The following is a 17,846-nucleotide window of genomic DNA, read 5'->3' on the forward strand; positions in this document are numbered from 1 at the left end:
TCCATACAATGGAACTCCAACCAACAATCCACCAATTTTCTCCCTTGTAGGCAATGTGAAATTTGATGAAAGTGATCACAAGGTATATTGTGTGATACCGTTTGGATTTTCAATAATTTATACCATTTCCATTGTCCGTATCACTTTGTCAACACAATCCACAAGTAAGACCATCCTCTAGAAATTGAATTTGTCTTTTATGAAGATTAATCCTTATAGGTAATTTATCATGCAAGACTCTCCAAATCATAAAGAAAACTTTATTTGGAATTTTGATTTTCCATAACCACTTTAAGACTTCCTCCTCATTTGATCCCACCTTTAAGTTATGTAGAGTTAGATACGTGGATTTGACTGCCAAACTATATGACAAGTTCACAGTCCAAATCCAATGATCTTCACCAAATCCTTATGAGCATTGTTAACCAATGCAAAGAACTCCTCCACCAATTGTGTCTCTTATTGAAACCATTCTCTCCCCTATCTAAATTCTCAAACCCACCTATCATCTCTCCAACTACCGATCTTTTCTACACATGCATCTTTTTGTTTCAAATTAAGGAAAAACCATGCAAATTTATGTTGCAAACTCTCACTCCCACACCATCTATCCTTCCAAAATCTAGTACATGACCCATTCCTATCTTCCATACCACCAAATCAACAAACCATCTATCATCATCTCTTTTGCACATCCTTTTTATGTTCATCCACCAAATAGACTCCTTTGATGTAATACCACAATCACTCAACCCTTGCCAACTCAAATACTTAGAATCTAACACCCTCTCCAATAGTTCCCCTCTATTGTGGAAAAGATTCCACCTCCATTTAGCAAGTAAAACAAAATTAAATAAAGATACATCCTTGACCCCTAAGCCTCAATTCTCCTTAAAATCTCATTTGTAAACTCATCAATTTCCTAGAAGTTCCTTTTGGAATTTTAAAGACGAACATAAAGAAAAGTGGTAGAGAAATAAGTACCAAATTAAAAAGCATATTCTCTCAACAAAAGAAAGGTGTTTATGTTTCCAAGATGCAAACTTCTTGTCAAATTTGACTAAGATTGGCTCCCAAGTCTTCAATTTTCTAGGATTTGTACTAATAGGGATCTCGAAATAAACAAATGGGATGGTCAAGATTCTACAATTTAAGTACTTTGAAAATCTCCCTACTTTCTCCCTTGGCACTCCAATACCCCCAAATCTACTTTTGTGGAAATTCACCTTCAAGCTGGATACAGGTTCAAAGCATTTCATCATACTCTTTAGAGTCACCATATTATCTTCAATAAATTCCCCCACAAAGATTGTGTCATCCACATATTGTAGTAAATTCACATCCACCTCTTTTGCCCCCACCTTAAAGCCCCTATAAAGGTTTCTAGAAACCCCTTCTCTCATCATTCCACTTAATCCCTCTGCCACAATAGTGAAAAGAAAAGGAGCTAAGGGATCTCCTTATCTTAACCCTTTTTGCAAAGTGAATTCCTTTGAGGTGTTATCATTCACAAGAATCGTTACCAAGCTAGAGACAAGACATCCATGGATCCATTTAATCCATTTTTTCATTAAAACATAATCTTCTCATCATATAAAAAAGGAAACTCCAACATACTGAATCACATGCTTTTTCGTAGTCAACTTTAAATAACAAACACTTTCTCTTCTTCCTCCTCGCTTATCCACCACTTCATTTGCTACCAAAGTGCTATGCAAAATATTTCTTTCCCCCAAGAAAGCACTTTGTCTTCCATCAATAACACCATGAAACATTCTTTAAAGCCTTCTAGCCAATAATTTTGCCACTATTTTATACATGCATCCAACCAATGAAATCAACCTATAATCCCATTTTATGAGAGAAAGTATCTTATATGAGAGTGAGATGATTAAATCTAAACCGTATAACCATACATGAAGGGTTAAGATTTAATGACATGTGATTACTTAAATGCCACATGACTTTTTAAGTGATCGCATGACATTAAATTTTGAATGTCCATGTTTAATTATACAGTTCAGGTTTAATCATCTCACTCTCATATTTTCTCATACGATATGCTCTCTCTCTCTCTCTCTCTCTCTCTCTCTATATATATATATATATATATATATATATATATATATAAATAGAAAAGTCATGACTTTTAGGAAAATAAAAATCCAATGCTATATTTTAACTATGTAAGAGGAGAAGTAAATGAGAGTATGATAGTTTCTAAATAGTTTTAGCTTGTGTTTGATAGATGGGGGAAAGAGAGAAATATAGAAGAAATAAGGTGGATCTCACAATTTCTACACTTTACTTTAATTTAAATATCTATCTTATATTTCTATCTTTTCTATTTCTATCCTCTCTACCAAACACACTACTAATAAAGTGTAAGAGAGAGAGAGAGATAAGGATGTTTTTGTCTTTTAAATAAGTTTTATTTGAGATAAAAAATTATCATTTGATTTTTGGCTTAAATTGATTTTTTATCTTCAATATTTTATTTTATTTTGGTAAACTTTTTATCTTCAACAAATTAATTTGATACTTTTTCATCAAAATTTGTGAATTTTACCTTCTAACATCTGAGCTAATGTGACATGCTGGTATAGTTGCATATTTTACCTCTAGTTTTTATTTTTTCATTTTTAGCGGATTTTATCCTCAAATTTTAGAGACAGTTAATGGATAAATGATATAAGGTAAAAAGTTTACTTTTTTAAAAAGTTGGGAGTACAGTGCACAAAATTATTTTGTTAGGGGTAAAATTCGCTAAAAAGTATAAAGTTGAGGATAAAAAATACAATTAAGTCTTAATTGTTTTAGTAACAAAAAATGCTTAAATAACTTTTTTTAGGCAACTTAAATAACTGTTCCATTCCTATAAAATAGGTTTTTTAATCATTCAATGTTTTTATTTTGATTTTAGCATTTTTTTCAGTGTTTGCTATCAAATAGCAATACTAGTTGATGACATGACAACTACATCAATAATTGATCGACTTGTGAAATCTTCAAGAAGTCAATTAGCATAGTTACATGTAAATTCTTTGGTAAAATTTCTTTTAAAATCATCACTTGTTCAAAATAATTGATAAAGTTAGATTAGTTAATGAGGAATTTAAAAACATAATTCATCCAAAAAATTAGAGGTGATTGTCCTATCAGACTCCTTGATGACGTGCTATCAACGTCATTGTTATGTCATTAGTTAACGTTATTACTTGATAGTAGGAATTTAAACAAAAAAAAAATTATAAGGACAATGTTGTGGTAAAATGCACCAAATTTATTGGTTGAAGGTAAAATTTGCAAAAAAGTAAAAAAATTGAAGGTAAAAAGTGCAAATAAACCTTGATTTTTTAGTAACAAAAAAAGCTTAAATAAATTTTTTATCCTATAAAATATATTATTTTAGTCATTCAAAAATTTTGTTTTAATTTTAGTTTCTATACTTTTATTTTCTAATTTTAGTTCCTCTTATCAAATAACAGTGCTAGTTGATGACATAATAATGACATTGATATCCATTAGCTTGTCACACCATCAAGAAGTCTTATATAATTGTCACATGTAATTTTTTTTATAAATTATCTTTTAAAATGATGATTGGCTATTCAAAATAGTTGATAAAGGTTTATTAGTTGACAAAAGATTTAAAAACATAATTTACCTTAAAAAAATTACACGTGATTATCAAGTAAGACTTTTTGGTAATATAACAAGTCAATATATTGTCATCATTATTATTATGTCATTAGTTAACACTTTTACTTGATAAAAAATATTAAAACATTTCTTTTTATAAAGACCAAAAATAATATATTTAAATATCTAAAATTAAAAGACACCTTATTTTATAAGAACCAAAATTTAAGACAACAAAAATTGAATTTTTGTGCTGTCTATCAGCTTATGATTTGTTTTGTCCCTTAATTTTTTTTAAAAAAAATCAAATCAAACATAAAACAATAATATTTATGTTGTTCAATATGATATTTTTCTTACAAATCAAACGGATATCAAATGTGTAATTTACTTTAAAAATAATGCAAATATTAATCAGTATTTTGAACACTGGAGAGATCAATTAAGGAATAAAAAAGATATACTATTAATGTATTTTATTGTAATTTTTAATAACTTTTTATTATTAATTCTTTAATGCATACTTCTCCATTAGGTAGCCCTAATCGGCTAATCTAATGTTGGAAAGGATGTTTCTCCAACTAAATGGTTGTAATAGTAATTACGAATAAATAGTATACGTCTACATGAATAAATTTTACTAAAAAAAATACAATGAGTATCTCGATTTTTTTTAAAAAAAAATTAAGTTTGTTAAAAAAATAATGATGACTTGATCAGTATCTCGAATTATTAAGAAATGTTTTCTTAAGAATTATCAGTATAATATAAATAATTTATTAAAAAGTTAATTTCTTAAATAAGTACCACTATCTCAAATTATGAGTCTTTAATTTCGGGAAATACAATGAGTTCACCCATGCAAGATTCGAACGCAATCGTAGTAAATGAGACGCACGAGGATGACTTACACAAGTCTTTCTCAATGTTTTTGTCTGCCCATGACGTTGTGTCCAGTTCCTCCCAAGATATGGCTTGTCTGCATTCACAGGTTCATTTAATATACTTTATTAAACACTTTTTAATTATTTTTAAAAGATTACTTTTTAAAACTTCTAATATAAGGAAAAAAAATAACGCATACCCCATCTTTGAAATAAATTATTATTTTTAATTTTATTTTGTTTCTTATTTTTTTTATTTCTATCGATTTTTTTTTTACATTTTATCAAACAAACCTTATACAAAAATCGAACACATAAATTAATTGATATGAATTTATTTTAATTTAATAAAAAAAATTGGATTTGAATCCGGTAAAAATACCTCTAGACGAAACAAAACAAACCTTACACGACATGTAATTAAATTAAATGTTATAATTTTTTTTAAATTGAAAATCTAAATTACCTTTCACATAGATATTAATCAGACCATGGATACATATTACACAGTAGTCCAAATGATCTCATAATTTCTGGAATATTTGACCAGAAATAAGAAAGAGATAAATAACAAACATGATAAATGATATAATTAAAAAAGTAAGAGAGATAGAAAAAAAGTGTAAAACTGAGGTGGAAGAGAAAATGAACAATAATAGTAAGAATCCTAATGTAAATGTAATTAAAAAACTGAAAAACAAATGAACACGTTGATTCCATCCCCGAAACGTCAAAGATCTCTTTAAGCACGACCAATTGTGTAATGAATATGCTTGAAAGCGAGTGAATGATTCTGTTCTTGAACTTAAGACACAGTAACTTCCCTTTTTTGCTGGTTATGTTCCAATGTTTCAGAACAGCACTGTTGCAAGCTTTTTTATCTCTTCAAGTCTGGTCTTTCTTGAGGTAATCTTAGATATTCTCCTCTTCCTAACGTGCTATGTAGGTTTCTGTCACATATTATATTGATTATTTTATATATTAATCAATAATAAATTAAACATGGGGTTTTTCTCCAAGGCACCAACAACCTTATAATATTCTTTTTAAGTGGCTTATCTTTTGGAGTTTCTGGGCGTGATTGGACTATTGTGGTTCACTCATATTTAGAATCACCAAAAGCATGGACATAGAATTTTCATGTTGGGTGCTTATTGAATCCTAGTTTTCTGGGCTAACCCCTCCCAAAAACATAGAATCTTTAGGCACATGGAGTCATGAGTTTTACTTTTTCTTCTTTATTAAACTATGATGGTGCTTGCTTACTTTTGTTTACTTTTTGTGATGTTCATGAAATGGTTTTGGCACTTGACTGGTGCTTAGTTTTCTGTGCTGAATGGTGGTGTAAACTGAAGAAGAACTGAAGCTAAGAGAGTTGCTGCATACTTTGAAGTTTTGAAGGAAGGTTGGTTCTCTTTGGCAGCATGGTTATGGGGAGAACACTGTTCATCTTGGTTTTGTGCTTGTGGATTCCCTTGGAAGTGGTGGGAAGGAAAGAACCTTTTTATTCACCTACCACTGTGAATTCCACTGTTTCTTCTAGACCGAAGGTTGTGAAGTTTGGTGCCCTCTTTAATATGGATTCTGTCATTGGAAGATCAGCGTTACCTGCAATTATGGCTGCTGTTAAGGATGTTAATTCTAGCACCAGCATTCTCCCTGGCATTGATCTGCAAGTTATTTTACATGATACCAATTGCAGTGCTTTTCTTGGAACAATGGAAGGTATTTGCCAAAACTTGAAATTTCAGCAGCTATCTCTCTCACCAATTGGTTTTACTTGACTTCGCTTGACAACTTATGTATGCTTGTATGGTCAAGATTGACTCTTCTCACCTCTCGTGCTTTCATGGTTCTTGTAATGTGAGACGAGCTAATCTTACCATTCTATTCTAAGTGGGGTTTGGTAAAGGTTAGTTTTACTTTAATCTTGACCACACATGTATAATTAAATAGTTAAGATTAGCTCTTCTCATCTCACACGGTGTCCCCCCATATCCATTGTTTATTGAAGAACTACTTCTCTTTAAAGTTTGCTTCTAATCATGTCAAGTCACATTTTTCTTGACTATCTACACCAAGAAAATCTTTATTGGACCAAAAAACATTATGCTTGATTAATATTTAGGACATAACTTTATAGTTCTTTAGGTACTTTTGGTGCTGTTTTCCAATCAAAATTAGAGTTTCACCTCGGTCATCTACATATCGAAGGTTTGCATTGAAAGTTAACATTGATTATCGAGGTAAAACTTTCATCAGATTCTAATTGAAAAACAACATCAAAAGTACCTAAGCAACTATATCCAAGTTTTGTCCTAATTAGGTGTAGCAAACAAGCGTTGGTTAATCTTTTTGATCATGTAGCTCTGCAGTTGATGGAGAATGATGTGGTTGCTGTTGTTGGTCCAGTGTCATCTGGAATAGCTCATGTCATATCTCATGTTGTTAATGAACTCCATGTGCCTCTTCTATCGTTTGGGGCAACTGACCCCACTCTATCTGCTCTACAATACCCATATTTTGTCCGCACTACTCAGAACGACTATTTTCAGATGTATGCAATTGCAGACTTTGTTGATTACTACAGATGGAAGAAGGTGATTGCCATCTATGTAGATGATGACAATGGGAGGAATGGAGTTTCTGTATTGGGCGATGCAATGTCAAAGAAACGTGCCAAGATCTCTTACAAGGCTGCTTTCCCTCCTGAAGCCAAAGAAAGTGACATCAGTGACTTGTTAAATGAAGTGAACTTAATGGAATCGCGGGTCTATGTTCTACACGTGAATCCTGATCATGGTTTAGCAATTTTCTCCATTGCCAAGAGGCTAAGAATGATGGACAGTGGTTATGTTTGGATTGCAACAGATTGGCTTCCTTCAGTGCTGGATTCCTTAGATTCACCTGATACTGACACAATGGATCTCTTGCAAGGTGTTGTGGCGTTTCGTCATCACATTCCTGATACTGATCTCAAGAAGAGTTTTCTCTCCAGGTTGAAAAGCCAAAGAGACAATGAGACTGTGAGCTTCAATTCTTATGCACTTTATGCATATGATTCTGTTTGGTTAGCAGCTCGCGCCCTCGATGCTTATCTCAATGAAGGTGGAAATGTATCTTTCTCCAGTGACCCTAAGTTGCGTGACACAAATGGAAGCATGCTGCAGTTAGCATCGCTTCGTACCTTTGATGGTGGTCCACAGTTTCTCAAGACAATTTTGGGAATGAACTTCACTGGTTTGAGTGGGCAAGTTGAGTTTGACATGGACAAGAATTTAGTTCATCCAGCCTATGATATTTTAAATATCGGTGGTAGTGGATCCCGTAGAATTGGTTATTGGTCTAATCACTCCGGTCTATCAGTTATAGCTCCTGAAGTTTTATATGAGAAAAAATCATCTAAGACTTCTTTAAAGAGCAATCAAGAGCTGTACAGTGTGATATGGCCAGGAGAGGCCACAACTACACCAAGGGGATGGGTGTTTCCCAACAATGGACAGCCACTCAGGATAGCAGTGCCGAACCGAGTGAGCTACACGGATTTTGTTTCTAAAAGCAAGAACCCTCCAGGGGTACAAGGCTATTGCATTGATGTCTTTGAAGCAGCCTTAAAATTGTTGAATTATCCTGTCCCGAGACAATATATATTATTTGGAAATGGTGAAAGGAATCCTAGCTACAACGAGCTTGTGGAGCAAGTTGCACAGAATGTGAGTTTCTAAATCTTATGTTTGCATTGGCAATGTATGTGTGGTCTAAAAAGGACTTCAAGAAGCAATAATATGGAAAGTTGGTCCTTTCCTTGACATGGTTTTTTAAATTCTGATAGCTTTGTTAATTTGGCCCTTTCTTTGTTCAGAACTTTGATGCAGTTGTTGGAGATGTTACAATTGTTACAAATAGGACAAGGATTGTGGATTTTACTCAACCTTTCATGCCATCAGGGCTTGTTGTTGTTGTTCCTGTGGAGAAGAAGTCAAGCCCTTGGTCTTTCCTTGAGCCGTTCACTGCTCAAATGTGGTTGGTCACTGGTGCTTTCTTTCTTTTCGTTGGGACTGTTGTGTGGATTCTTGAGCACCGGCACAATCCTGAGTTTCGTGGTTCTCCGAGGAAACAACTTATAACAGTGTTTTGGTGAGTATGTTTTCCCCATTTGAAAGCCTTTTTAATCTGAATCCTTTTGCAGATGATAAAGAGACCAATTTAAGATGGACCTGTTTATTGCAAGGGTGTGCCATTTCTACCCTGGTTTTATCATATCATATATCATATACAATAGTGGATTGTAATTTGTTTGTCAGAAATGAGTTAATTTTATTTCTTTCATTGTGTTAATATATTATTTCGTATCTCCCAATCCTTAACCAATAAGCCTTTATCCGAGTATCCTGCCTCAGCTCCAAATAGGAAGTGTGTAGGCTTACTTTAACATCAAGTTAAATATTTTTGCTGAGATGAATTCCTTTTTTGCAGGTTTAGTTTCTCAACAATGTTTTTCTCACACAGTACGTTTCCTATATATTCATTCACACCCTCTTCAATCCTTACCTGTAACAGTCCTTGTTTTGTATTGTGTGTGATGAAATTCTGACTTATTTGCTGACCTGACACAGGGGAGAACACTGTGAGTGGACTTGGGCGATTGGTGCTAATAATATGGCTCTTTGTGGTGTTGATCATAAATTCAAGCTACACAGCTAGCTTGACATCTATCCTCACTGTGCAGCAACTGTCATCACAAATTGAAGGAATTGACAGCTTGATCTCAAGTACTCAACCAATTGGAATTCAAGACGGGTCATTTGCACGCAAGTATCTGATAGATGACCTTAATATAGCTGAATCTAGGATAGTTACATTGAAAAACATGGAGGATTATATTGATGCCCTTCAGCGTGGTCCTAAAGCTGGAGGGGTTGTGGCAGTTGTTGATGAGCTTCCTTATATTGAGGTCTTGATGTCCAGGACTGACTGTAAGTTCACAACTGTTGGGCAGGAGTTCACTAAAAGTGGATGGGGATTTGTAAGTATCTTTATTTGCATGTCTATGGTAAAGGATTCTATATGTTCATCCATTAAATAAGTTTAGAATATATTGTGGTTTTCTGTTTTGTTAAAATACTAGAGTTGGAAAGTCTCTCTTAAGGGCAAATTACTTCACAAATGGTGATTTGAAAACGTTTTTGTTTTAAGAAAAGAACTAGAATTATAGAATGACTGATTATGTTGTTCATTTTTTATCTCTCTCCTCCCATTTAAATGGGCAGAATATTATTTTTGTTTGGATTGATGGCTATTCAGAATATCCTTAAGAATACAAGGTTGCTTTTATGTTATGATGCCTCCCTTGCTGTACAATAAGGAAAATGGTCTATTCTTGCTTGAAAGGACATTAAACTAGAGTACAAGTATATATGAATGGTGGCCTGTTTGATTCTATTGTTACTTTTTGGTTTTAATAACAATTTTCTTGAATAATTCTACATTATTCAGCAATCAACTTCTCATCCAAAATCTTAAGTTTTGAAAATTGTTTCCAAGATAAGTGTTTTAAAATCAAAAAACAGAAAAAGCTGAGAGATGTTTTCTCATCTTTTTCTTGTGTTTTCATCTTGTTCAACGTCTCTCAATTCCACACTCTGCTTTGTACCTTACATAATGATTATATGAAGACACTTTCTATGAAAAATAAATAAATAAAGGTAGATCTAAGTTTACACATGAATATTCTTTTACTATTTTTTTCTAACCATATTATTGGTGTAAAGTATTTATTGAATCTGTCAATGACTAAGTTTTGTTGAGAAACTTAGCTGATCACCTTTAGTGAGGTCTCTTCTCTTAATCAATTTTTTTTCGGTCCATAAGGCTTGAACTTGAGAGTGTGCTTGTTGTTGAATATTCTTTTACTATGAGTGTGCTTGTTGTGTCTATATCTTTGATATAGTATATATCTTGTGAGAATTTTCTAAACATGGTTGGATACTGTTCTCAACTTCTCATGTTCGTTTCCCTGACAACAGGCATTCCAAAGGGACTCTCCCCTTGCTGTTGATTTGTCAACTGCCATCCTTCAACTCTCTGAGAGTGGGGACCTGCAAAGGATTCATGACAAATGGCTTAATAAAAAGGAGTGTGCAACCGTTGATGCTAATTCAAACAAACTAGCTCTGACAAGCTTCTGGGGCCTCTTTCTTATATGTGGCATTGCTTGTGTCATTGCCCTGATTATTTTTTTTGCTAGAATCTTCTGTCAATACAACAAATTCAGCCCCGAGCCTGAGAAGACCGACAAGGAAATGCAACCAGTCAGGTCTAGACGTCCTAGCAGAACTCGTAGCCTCAAGAAGTTGATGGTATTTGTAGATAGAAGAGAAGCAGATATCAAAGAGATACTTAGGGAAAACAAAAAAAGGAGACACAGCATTGGATAAGCATTCTGTTTCATCAGCCACCTAGTTAACCAACCCCTCTACATTTTTTTTGTTGGTGCATCTTTTTTGTTTTGATCCTTTTGGCAACCTTAGTGATATAGTGTTGGCACAATTGCACAAATTAGTCCACACTAGTGAAGGTAAAATTCCTTCCTTCTTAGCAAGGAAACTGTGACAGCAAGAATGTCACCACAATAGTATTTGAAAAAGGAAAAAAATAAATCATGCTTTAGTTTGTACCTTTGCTTAGAAAAAGCTTGTGAAGAAAAAAACACCCTAACCGCTATTCACATCATTGCATATATGCTTTTCATTTTCCAAGCTTTTTGGTGGTCCTTTTTATGTTGAGTTTCATTATAATCATAAATATCTGCAAGGGTTTCAAGATCACCATGCTCAATGTAGCATACGGTGTTAATGCGCACGAATTGTTAAGTGACATTTATTCAAGTTTTAATGTGAGCTCGTGTTAGTTGTATGATGATTTTACTAGGGTAGCTTGGTTTATACTGACCCTTGTATTTAGTGATGCAAATTTCTCGTAAAAAATGAAAAGAAAGTAGCAAATTCAAGCTTGATATGATCCTATGCGATCATTACAAGTATTCTTAGATGCCCTTCATCTTTGTTATTTAAAGATTTTGTTTTAATATGAAAAAAAAAATGAACAAGAGTTAGATTGTCAACATAATTTTTATATTCACGAATCTCTATAAAATATAAAAGCTGCAAGACTGCATTTAATAATTTCGTGACTTCACTACATGGGTTTGTCGCTAGTAAGTTACAAATTTTAGAAAATGATTCACCAAATGGGACCATTGTACACATGTTTTTCGATAGCAACACGTGGTCGATGATGTTGTCTTGTTTCTCCAAAGCCTCTTGTTACTCACCAAACTTAAAACAAAGGGAAGATATTTTTATAGTACCCTCACTAGTCACTATTCACTAATCGATGATATCCTTAATTACTTGAATAACATTAGTACTATTTTTTCGTTGAAGTTAATAATTAGATTTAGTCAACTTACAAGGAACACAATCAATTAGGCAGAATTCTATAGGAAATGAAAACCATTCTCTAAAGGACATCTGTTAAAGAGTTAAGACAAGGGTTACTTGGATGGCAGCATGAGACCATAGATAACTGCCACCTGGTACGGTAATTGAACCGTCACTATCTATGTCGCTAACAACAAATAAAAACAAGGCTAAGGCAAATCTATTCTTCCATGTAATAGCATCTTTTTTAGGAAAAGAAAATTACTCATGTACACATTTATTTTACCCGTTCACAACTTATTTTAGAAAATAAAGGAAGCAGAATGGAGTTTCTCTCGTCTCTCCATCAAGTTTTTTCTACAGCTAAAATTAGAATTGTTCGTTATAGTTTATCTTCTTAATCGTTGCATGAATAAATAGTGTATTAACGGAGCCTTAGAATGCACCAAAAGAAACGGGTACATATACGGGTATGGAGAGACAGAACGAAAAATGATAAATCTAAAAATCTCAAGATACGAGTATGACTAAAAATATCAAATTTAGAAATCTCAAGATACAGATACGAACAACAATTTTTTTAAATATTTTTTATTATTTAAAAGTACTACAAGTAACTTAGTTCAATGTCTACAAGCAACTTAGTTTAATGTCTAAAACAACAAATATAATAAAACATCAAGCATTATCAACATTCTCGGTGACCAACTCATTCTCCAATTTTGGCTCATTAAGTGAGAGTTCTGCAAACTCTAAAAATCCCACATCCCTCATTGAATCAAATGCATCACCACCAACATCCCACATTTTGGTCTTCTCATTCTCATATTGATTGGAATTTCTTGATAGGAGACGAGGGTTGTTGTGAATGCAAACTAATTACAACATAAAGGCATTGCGAAGTGCAAAATCTTCCATTCAGAGATTTTATCTTCCCTGCTTCGTTTCTTCCCTCACATGTTTCCAAAGCATGGCCAAAGTCATCCGCCATGAAACCAATTTCAATCATGACATCTACACCATCGAGGTCGTCGGAACTAAAATCTCTATCACCATCAAGGCCACTGCCTTCGTCGTCAAAAAGTGGCTCTCCGCCAAGCTCTACTTCTGTCGCCATCACGTCTACCTGAAGCAGCTCGTCGTCGGTCTTGGCGTCCAGTTTACTCCCGGTCCCTCTGACTTCATTCCTTCACCTGCGGACACATTACAACTTTGCGTCAAGAAGCGCTACTTGATTTTCCAACTCACTAGACTCCGTAGATTCCTCTGTGAACCTTCTCACACCTTCGTTGGATTCTAAAACCAATGTCGTTCCTAATACGTCCCCACAAAATAAACCTGTTGTCCCCATCTTGGTTAGTCGCACCCAATAAGTCAATGACATCTCCTGCTTGTACCCATCCCATACCAATCCCCGTGCAGTATCGAAAACGAGAAACGCCACTTAATAGGTGTCTCGTGCTTCATAGATTGATTCCATCAATTTTTTTCTTGTGTTGTTAAAAGCCTAAAACCAAAATCATCTATTATATTTTCTCTCCTTAATTGTAATATGAATAAATAAATAATATAAATATTGATAATATAAATAATTTTTACATAATTATTTAATCACAAATTATCATATATATTTATTGACTTAAAACAATAATTTCTTAAAAGTTACACAAACATATTAGTCTAAGTGATTAACAGTGTATTTTTTAAAACTCATTATATTATAAACTAATGAAATACTAAGATATTGTAAAATATAAGCATCATGATAATTTGACTTAAGAGATCCTAATTCATGAAATAAGTGTAATATCAATAATTAATAAAAAAAAAGTAATTATCCCCTGAAAAATGTATATATTAATATTATATTATATATACATAAATAAGAGGATCCTAATACATAAATAAAACAAATAATCTCAATAATTATATATACATAAACAAAAGGATCCTAACACATAAATATAACGAGTAATCTCAATCATTAATAAAAAAAAGAGTAAATATATTAAAACATCAATTATTGATTTTTCTGATCAATAACCAATTACCCTTTTTCACAGAAGAACCAAATCTACATTTATCTTACGTTGGTATATATATCTTAGAGAAAGACAAACTGTAGCCACTAATAAAAAACGATTTAAAATTGTGGGAATGAAAGGGCAGTGTCCATATTTTAACGGTCAACCGTGGCGTTAAAATAGTGTTGCTGATAGCACAAAAGTCGTTGGAAGATGTAACTGAAAAGTGGAAACCCTTCACAGAATCAAGAAGATATACATAGGGAGAGGGAGAGCGAAATCCCGAAAACACCCCTGCGCATTCAAAAATATGAGACAACACACGACCTCGCTTTTCATTTTCATGGCTGAGAGGTTCACTCGTTGTTGCACTTGAGGCCATCCCATCCCATTCCATACACAAACACTTCCATTTTTTCTTTCTTATTTCCACCGAAAAAGAACAAAAATTAAAAACAAGAAGAAAAAACAATAAAACATGTCCCATTTTGGTCGGAAACTCAGCCGCTCCTCCACCGTCCGGCGACGGTTCCACCACCGCGTTTCCCTGCTCCAGCGGTGCCTCCTCCGCGTCCTCCACCGCATCCTCCTCTGCTCCGGGAGCAAGGCCACCAATGCCACGTATAGCATGCTGCCGCCGGCATTGCCCTCTCCGCCGCCGCCGGTGAGCTCCGACGGCGAGCTTGGCCGTGAAGAGATGGACCTTTCTTCGTCGGCGGTGTTTCAGACCCATGACTTGGACTCTGATTTGGTTTCCTTGAAGATCAGCTTGTTGGGGGATTGTCAAATTGGAAAAACCAGCTTTTTGGTTGGTTCATCACTTTTTTTTTAATATTTATAATTTATAATTTAACCAACATGGATATTTTCTTATATTTTCGTTCTATTGGGTTTAATCTGAAATGGGTTGAGTCAATTTTATTTTTTTAGAATTTGGTTTCCTCGAAGATCAGCTTGTTGGGTGATTGCCAAATTGGAAAAACCAGCTTTTTGGTTTAACCAACATGGATATTTTTTCATATTTTGGTTCTATTGGGCTTAATCTGAAATGGGTTGAGTCAAAAATATGTTTCTTTTGTTTTGATTTTATTGTTAGTTTATTTTTTTTAATTTTGTTTTTCAGGCGAAATATGTTGGGGATGAAAAAGAGCAGCAAGGGAACCAGAGGGAAGGGTTAAATCAGATGGACAAGACTTTGGTTGTTGAAGGAGCACGTATATCGTATTGTATCTGGGAAGTACAAGGTATATATATAGAGAGAAGATCCCAGATTCTTTCATATGAACGAATTTGGTATCACTTATGGTTATGGATGTGGCCAAAAAGAAAGATTGTTAATGGTTTATTATTTTATATGATTATCTATGCAGGTGATGGAAAATCAGAAGACCAACTCCCAATGGCTTGTATGGACTCCGTGGCAATTTTGATTATGTTTGATCTAACAAGTCGATGCACATTAAACAGGTATCTTCTATGTTGTGTCACTTTTAAATTTAAAATTAATTCAAGCTTTTTCAAGAGCTAATTGCTAATATAAGGTGAATTTTTCACCATTTTTTGGGGGTGCTTTGTGTTTCCATTGTGGGTGTTTGATTTCAGTGTCGTGGGATGGTACAAAGAAGCCAGAAAATGGAATCAGGTACATATATGTTTTTGGCACCTATAGCTTAAATTGTAGGCGTGTGGATGCAGAGGAATGGGGGAATGTTAAAGTGTTTTGCGCTAAATTTTTGTAGACGGCAATTCCAGTGTTGATTGGAACCAAGTTTGATGATTTCATTCAGCTCCCTATTGATTTGCAATGGACCATCGCCAATGAGGTAAGGATTCCAATATTTAACATAAAAATTACAGTTTAAGTATGATCTTCCTCACAACAACAAAAATGCTTGTTCTTAGATCTAGTAAAACAGAGCCTCCGGATCTAAAGAAGTATTTCATATACGTGCTTTTAGATAAATGTTTGTATGTTTGATCCCATATTTAAGAAAATGCTTATGTTTGATCCCATATTTAAGAATTAATTTTTGGATCCGTAATTAATTTTGAATTAAACAACTTTAGGAAGTTTTTGTCTAAATCAAATTTTTTTATACTAAATTTTACTATTTAAGTTGTTTTTAAAATAAAAACACTCCAACATAAATCCTTTTACTTTAAAATTCTAATATAAATCAATTTCATTCAAATTACTATAAGCTGGCATATATTTCTTAAAAAATCATGTATTGTTAGCTGATAAAAAAAATAATTATCATAAAAATTAATACAATTATTATACATGAATATTTATAGCCAGTCAAGAGTTTAAAAGGCTTTCATATGATTCGTATAAATTAAATTCATTTCTTAAAGTAACTGAAAACTGAAATTTAGTCAGATTCTTTTTAGTGACGTATTTCAAATAGTTTTATTCCCAATCATGTTTTAGATATAACATATTAAGAAAAAGTAAATTTGATTACAACTTATCAACGACCACGTTTTGTTTCAACATAACCACCTCAAGCACCTATTAGTCTTAAAGCTGTTAAAGGGGATTCTAGTCCGAGGCATGAATGCCTTAGAAGCCTACATAATGATACTTGCAAGACTAATCAATTTCGTACATTCTTTACTGAGAGAAATGATCAATAAGGACAAAGGACCTTTCTAGTTGATGCTGCAAAACAAGGCCTCTGCTACATTTTATTTTATTTTTTCATTCTTATGATTAAGCCACTATTTGTAAATGGTTGTTTTCGGTTGCAACGTCGATTCTAGTGAAAGGGATTGATGGAATCACTGCAGACAGCATATAAAGAAACCCCTTATTTCCTCCTAACACTTTAATTTGCAGACTCATTAATTTCTCTGTAGGGTAGGATTGTTAAAGATATTGTTAATTATACAAAACCAAGTAGAGTGGCCTGCATAAAGCATAATCAATTATCATGGACCCCTTACACATATCTTTTTCTTTGATTTATTTTTGGTAAATATGGACCCCATCTTGCATTATAAGACATTGCATGTTTGATGATTCATTGAGTCTTAAACCAGACAAGCCCAACCATATTCCCATATCCATTTATTTACAAGCAAGTTAAGCAAGGCATGTTGGAATGCTATGCAGGCTTTCCAAGATAGCAAAAAAATTCTTATGTTTTCAAGATAAGATTTGATGATGATTTGTGTTGTGTTTTGTGACATTGAACAGGCAAGAAAATATGCAAAGGCCCTCAATGCCACCTTGTTCTTTTCAAGTGCAACCTACAACATCAATGTGAATAAGATCTTCAAGTTCATCACTGCTAAACTCTTTGACCTACCATGGACAGTGGAGAGGAATCTAACTGTTGGGGAACCCATCATTGACTTCTAAATTGTACAATACATAAAGTTTTGAAGTTGAGTGATATATCAAAGTCAACCGGCTCCAATAGGAGTGCCATGAGTCCATCTCAATCACACTTGGGGCAATAGAGTTGTTAGGTTTGGACACATGTCAATTCCTATGAAAATTACAAGCCTCTTCAATCACCACCACCAACAATAAGGTTTTATACAAGGGGAGGAATAAAGGGCAAGTTAGAAATAGAAGAAATTGAAACAAAGGAGAGGACTATAAGGTTTTGTAGCATAACAAGAGAAGGGAACTAATGCATTATTGAGTACAAATTAGTCATTAATGGTGCTCTTGTCTTGATTATTAAGGAAGTGTCCTGTGAGTTACTGTCAAAAGCACATAGAAAATGAGATTAGGATGTACCGAATCTCCTTTTGTTTCATTTTTATGCATTTCTCACCCAGTTTTGAAGTTCTGGTAATCCAAAGCTTCTTCTGAATAAATAAATCATTTTGTATGATTC

At 33.5% G+C, this 17,846-nt stretch overlaps 3 protein-coding genes across 5 annotated transcripts; all 3 read left to right on the forward strand.

Annotated features, from left to right (window-relative positions):
* Nucleotides 1-5,256: 5,256 nt before the first annotated feature.
* Nucleotides 5,257-11,258, forward strand: LOC100802782 (glutamate receptor 3.4). 3 transcript variants are annotated; one of them, XM_006592314.4, is made up of 7 exons: nt 5,257-5,432; nt 5,850-6,251; nt 6,894-8,239; nt 8,389-8,663; nt 9,003-9,034; nt 9,143-9,552; nt 10,553-11,258. In XM_006592314.4, the coding sequence occupies exons 2-7, from the start codon at nt 5,951-5,953 to the stop codon at nt 10,961-10,963; spliced, it is 2,775 nt and encodes a 924-aa protein (XP_006592377.1). In that variant the 5' UTR covers nt 5,257-5,432; nt 5,850-5,950; the 3' UTR covers nt 10,964-11,258. The 3 variants fall into 3 exon arrangements, with proteins under 3 accessions (XP_006592377.1, XP_040863412.1, XP_040863413.1); XM_041007478.1 differs by lacking the exon at nt 5,257-5,432 and having other exon boundaries at nt 5,464-6,251; XM_041007479.1 differs by lacking the exons at nt 5,257-5,432; nt 5,850-6,251 and adding an exon at nt 6,265-6,438 and having other exon boundaries at nt 6,902-8,239.
* Nucleotides 11,259-12,938: 1,680 nt separating this feature from the next.
* Nucleotides 12,939-13,268, forward strand: LOC102662440 (uncharacterized). The gene has a single exon (XM_006592983.1). The coding sequence runs from the start codon at nt 12,939-12,941 to the stop codon at nt 13,266-13,268; it is 330 nt and encodes a 109-aa protein (XP_006593046.1).
* Nucleotides 13,269-14,098: 830 nt separating this feature from the next.
* On the forward strand, nt 14,099-17,846 carry LOC100780638 (septum-promoting GTP-binding protein 1). Its single transcript, XM_003539821.5, has 6 exons — nt 14,099-14,800; nt 15,116-15,236; nt 15,363-15,459; nt 15,595-15,634; nt 15,732-15,815; nt 17,195-17,846. The coding sequence occupies exons 1-6, from the start codon at nt 14,471-14,473 to the stop codon at nt 17,357-17,359; spliced, it is 837 nt and encodes a 278-aa protein (XP_003539869.1). The 5' UTR covers nt 14,099-14,470; the 3' UTR covers nt 17,360-17,846.

Source organism: Glycine max, chromosome 12, assembly GCF_000004515.6.
Source record: "Glycine max cultivar Williams 82 chromosome 12, Glycine_max_v4.0, whole genome shotgun sequence".
Classification (NCBI taxonomy): domain Eukaryota; kingdom Viridiplantae; phylum Streptophyta; class Magnoliopsida; order Fabales; family Fabaceae; genus Glycine; species Glycine max.

Coding starts and splice junctions, on each gene's coding strand:
- LOC100802782 (XM_006592314.4), top strand. CDS start 5,951: ATGGTTATGGGGAGAACACTGTTCATCTTGGTTTTGTGCTTGTGGATT. Junction 8,240..8,388: donor TGGAGCAAGTTGCACAGAAT/GTGAGTTTCTAA, acceptor TTCTTTGTTCAG/AACTTTGATGCAGTTGTTGG. Junction 8,664..9,002: donor CAACTTATAACAGTGTTTTG/GTGAGTATGTTT, acceptor CCTTTTTTGCAG/GTTTAGTTTCTCAACAATGT.
- LOC102662440 (XM_006592983.1), top strand. CDS start 12,939: ATGGCCAAAGTCATCCGCCATGAAACCAATTTCAATCATGACATCTAC.
- LOC100780638 (XM_003539821.5), top strand. CDS start 14,471: ATGTCCCATTTTGGTCGGAAACTCAGCCGCTCCTCCACCGTCCGGCGA. Junction 14,801..15,115: donor TTGGAAAAACCAGCTTTTTG/GTTGGTTCATCA, acceptor TTTGTTTTTCAG/GCGAAATATGTTGGGGATGA. Junction 15,237..15,362: donor TTGTATCTGGGAAGTACAAG/GTATATATATAG, acceptor TTATCTATGCAG/GTGATGGAAAATCAGAAGAC.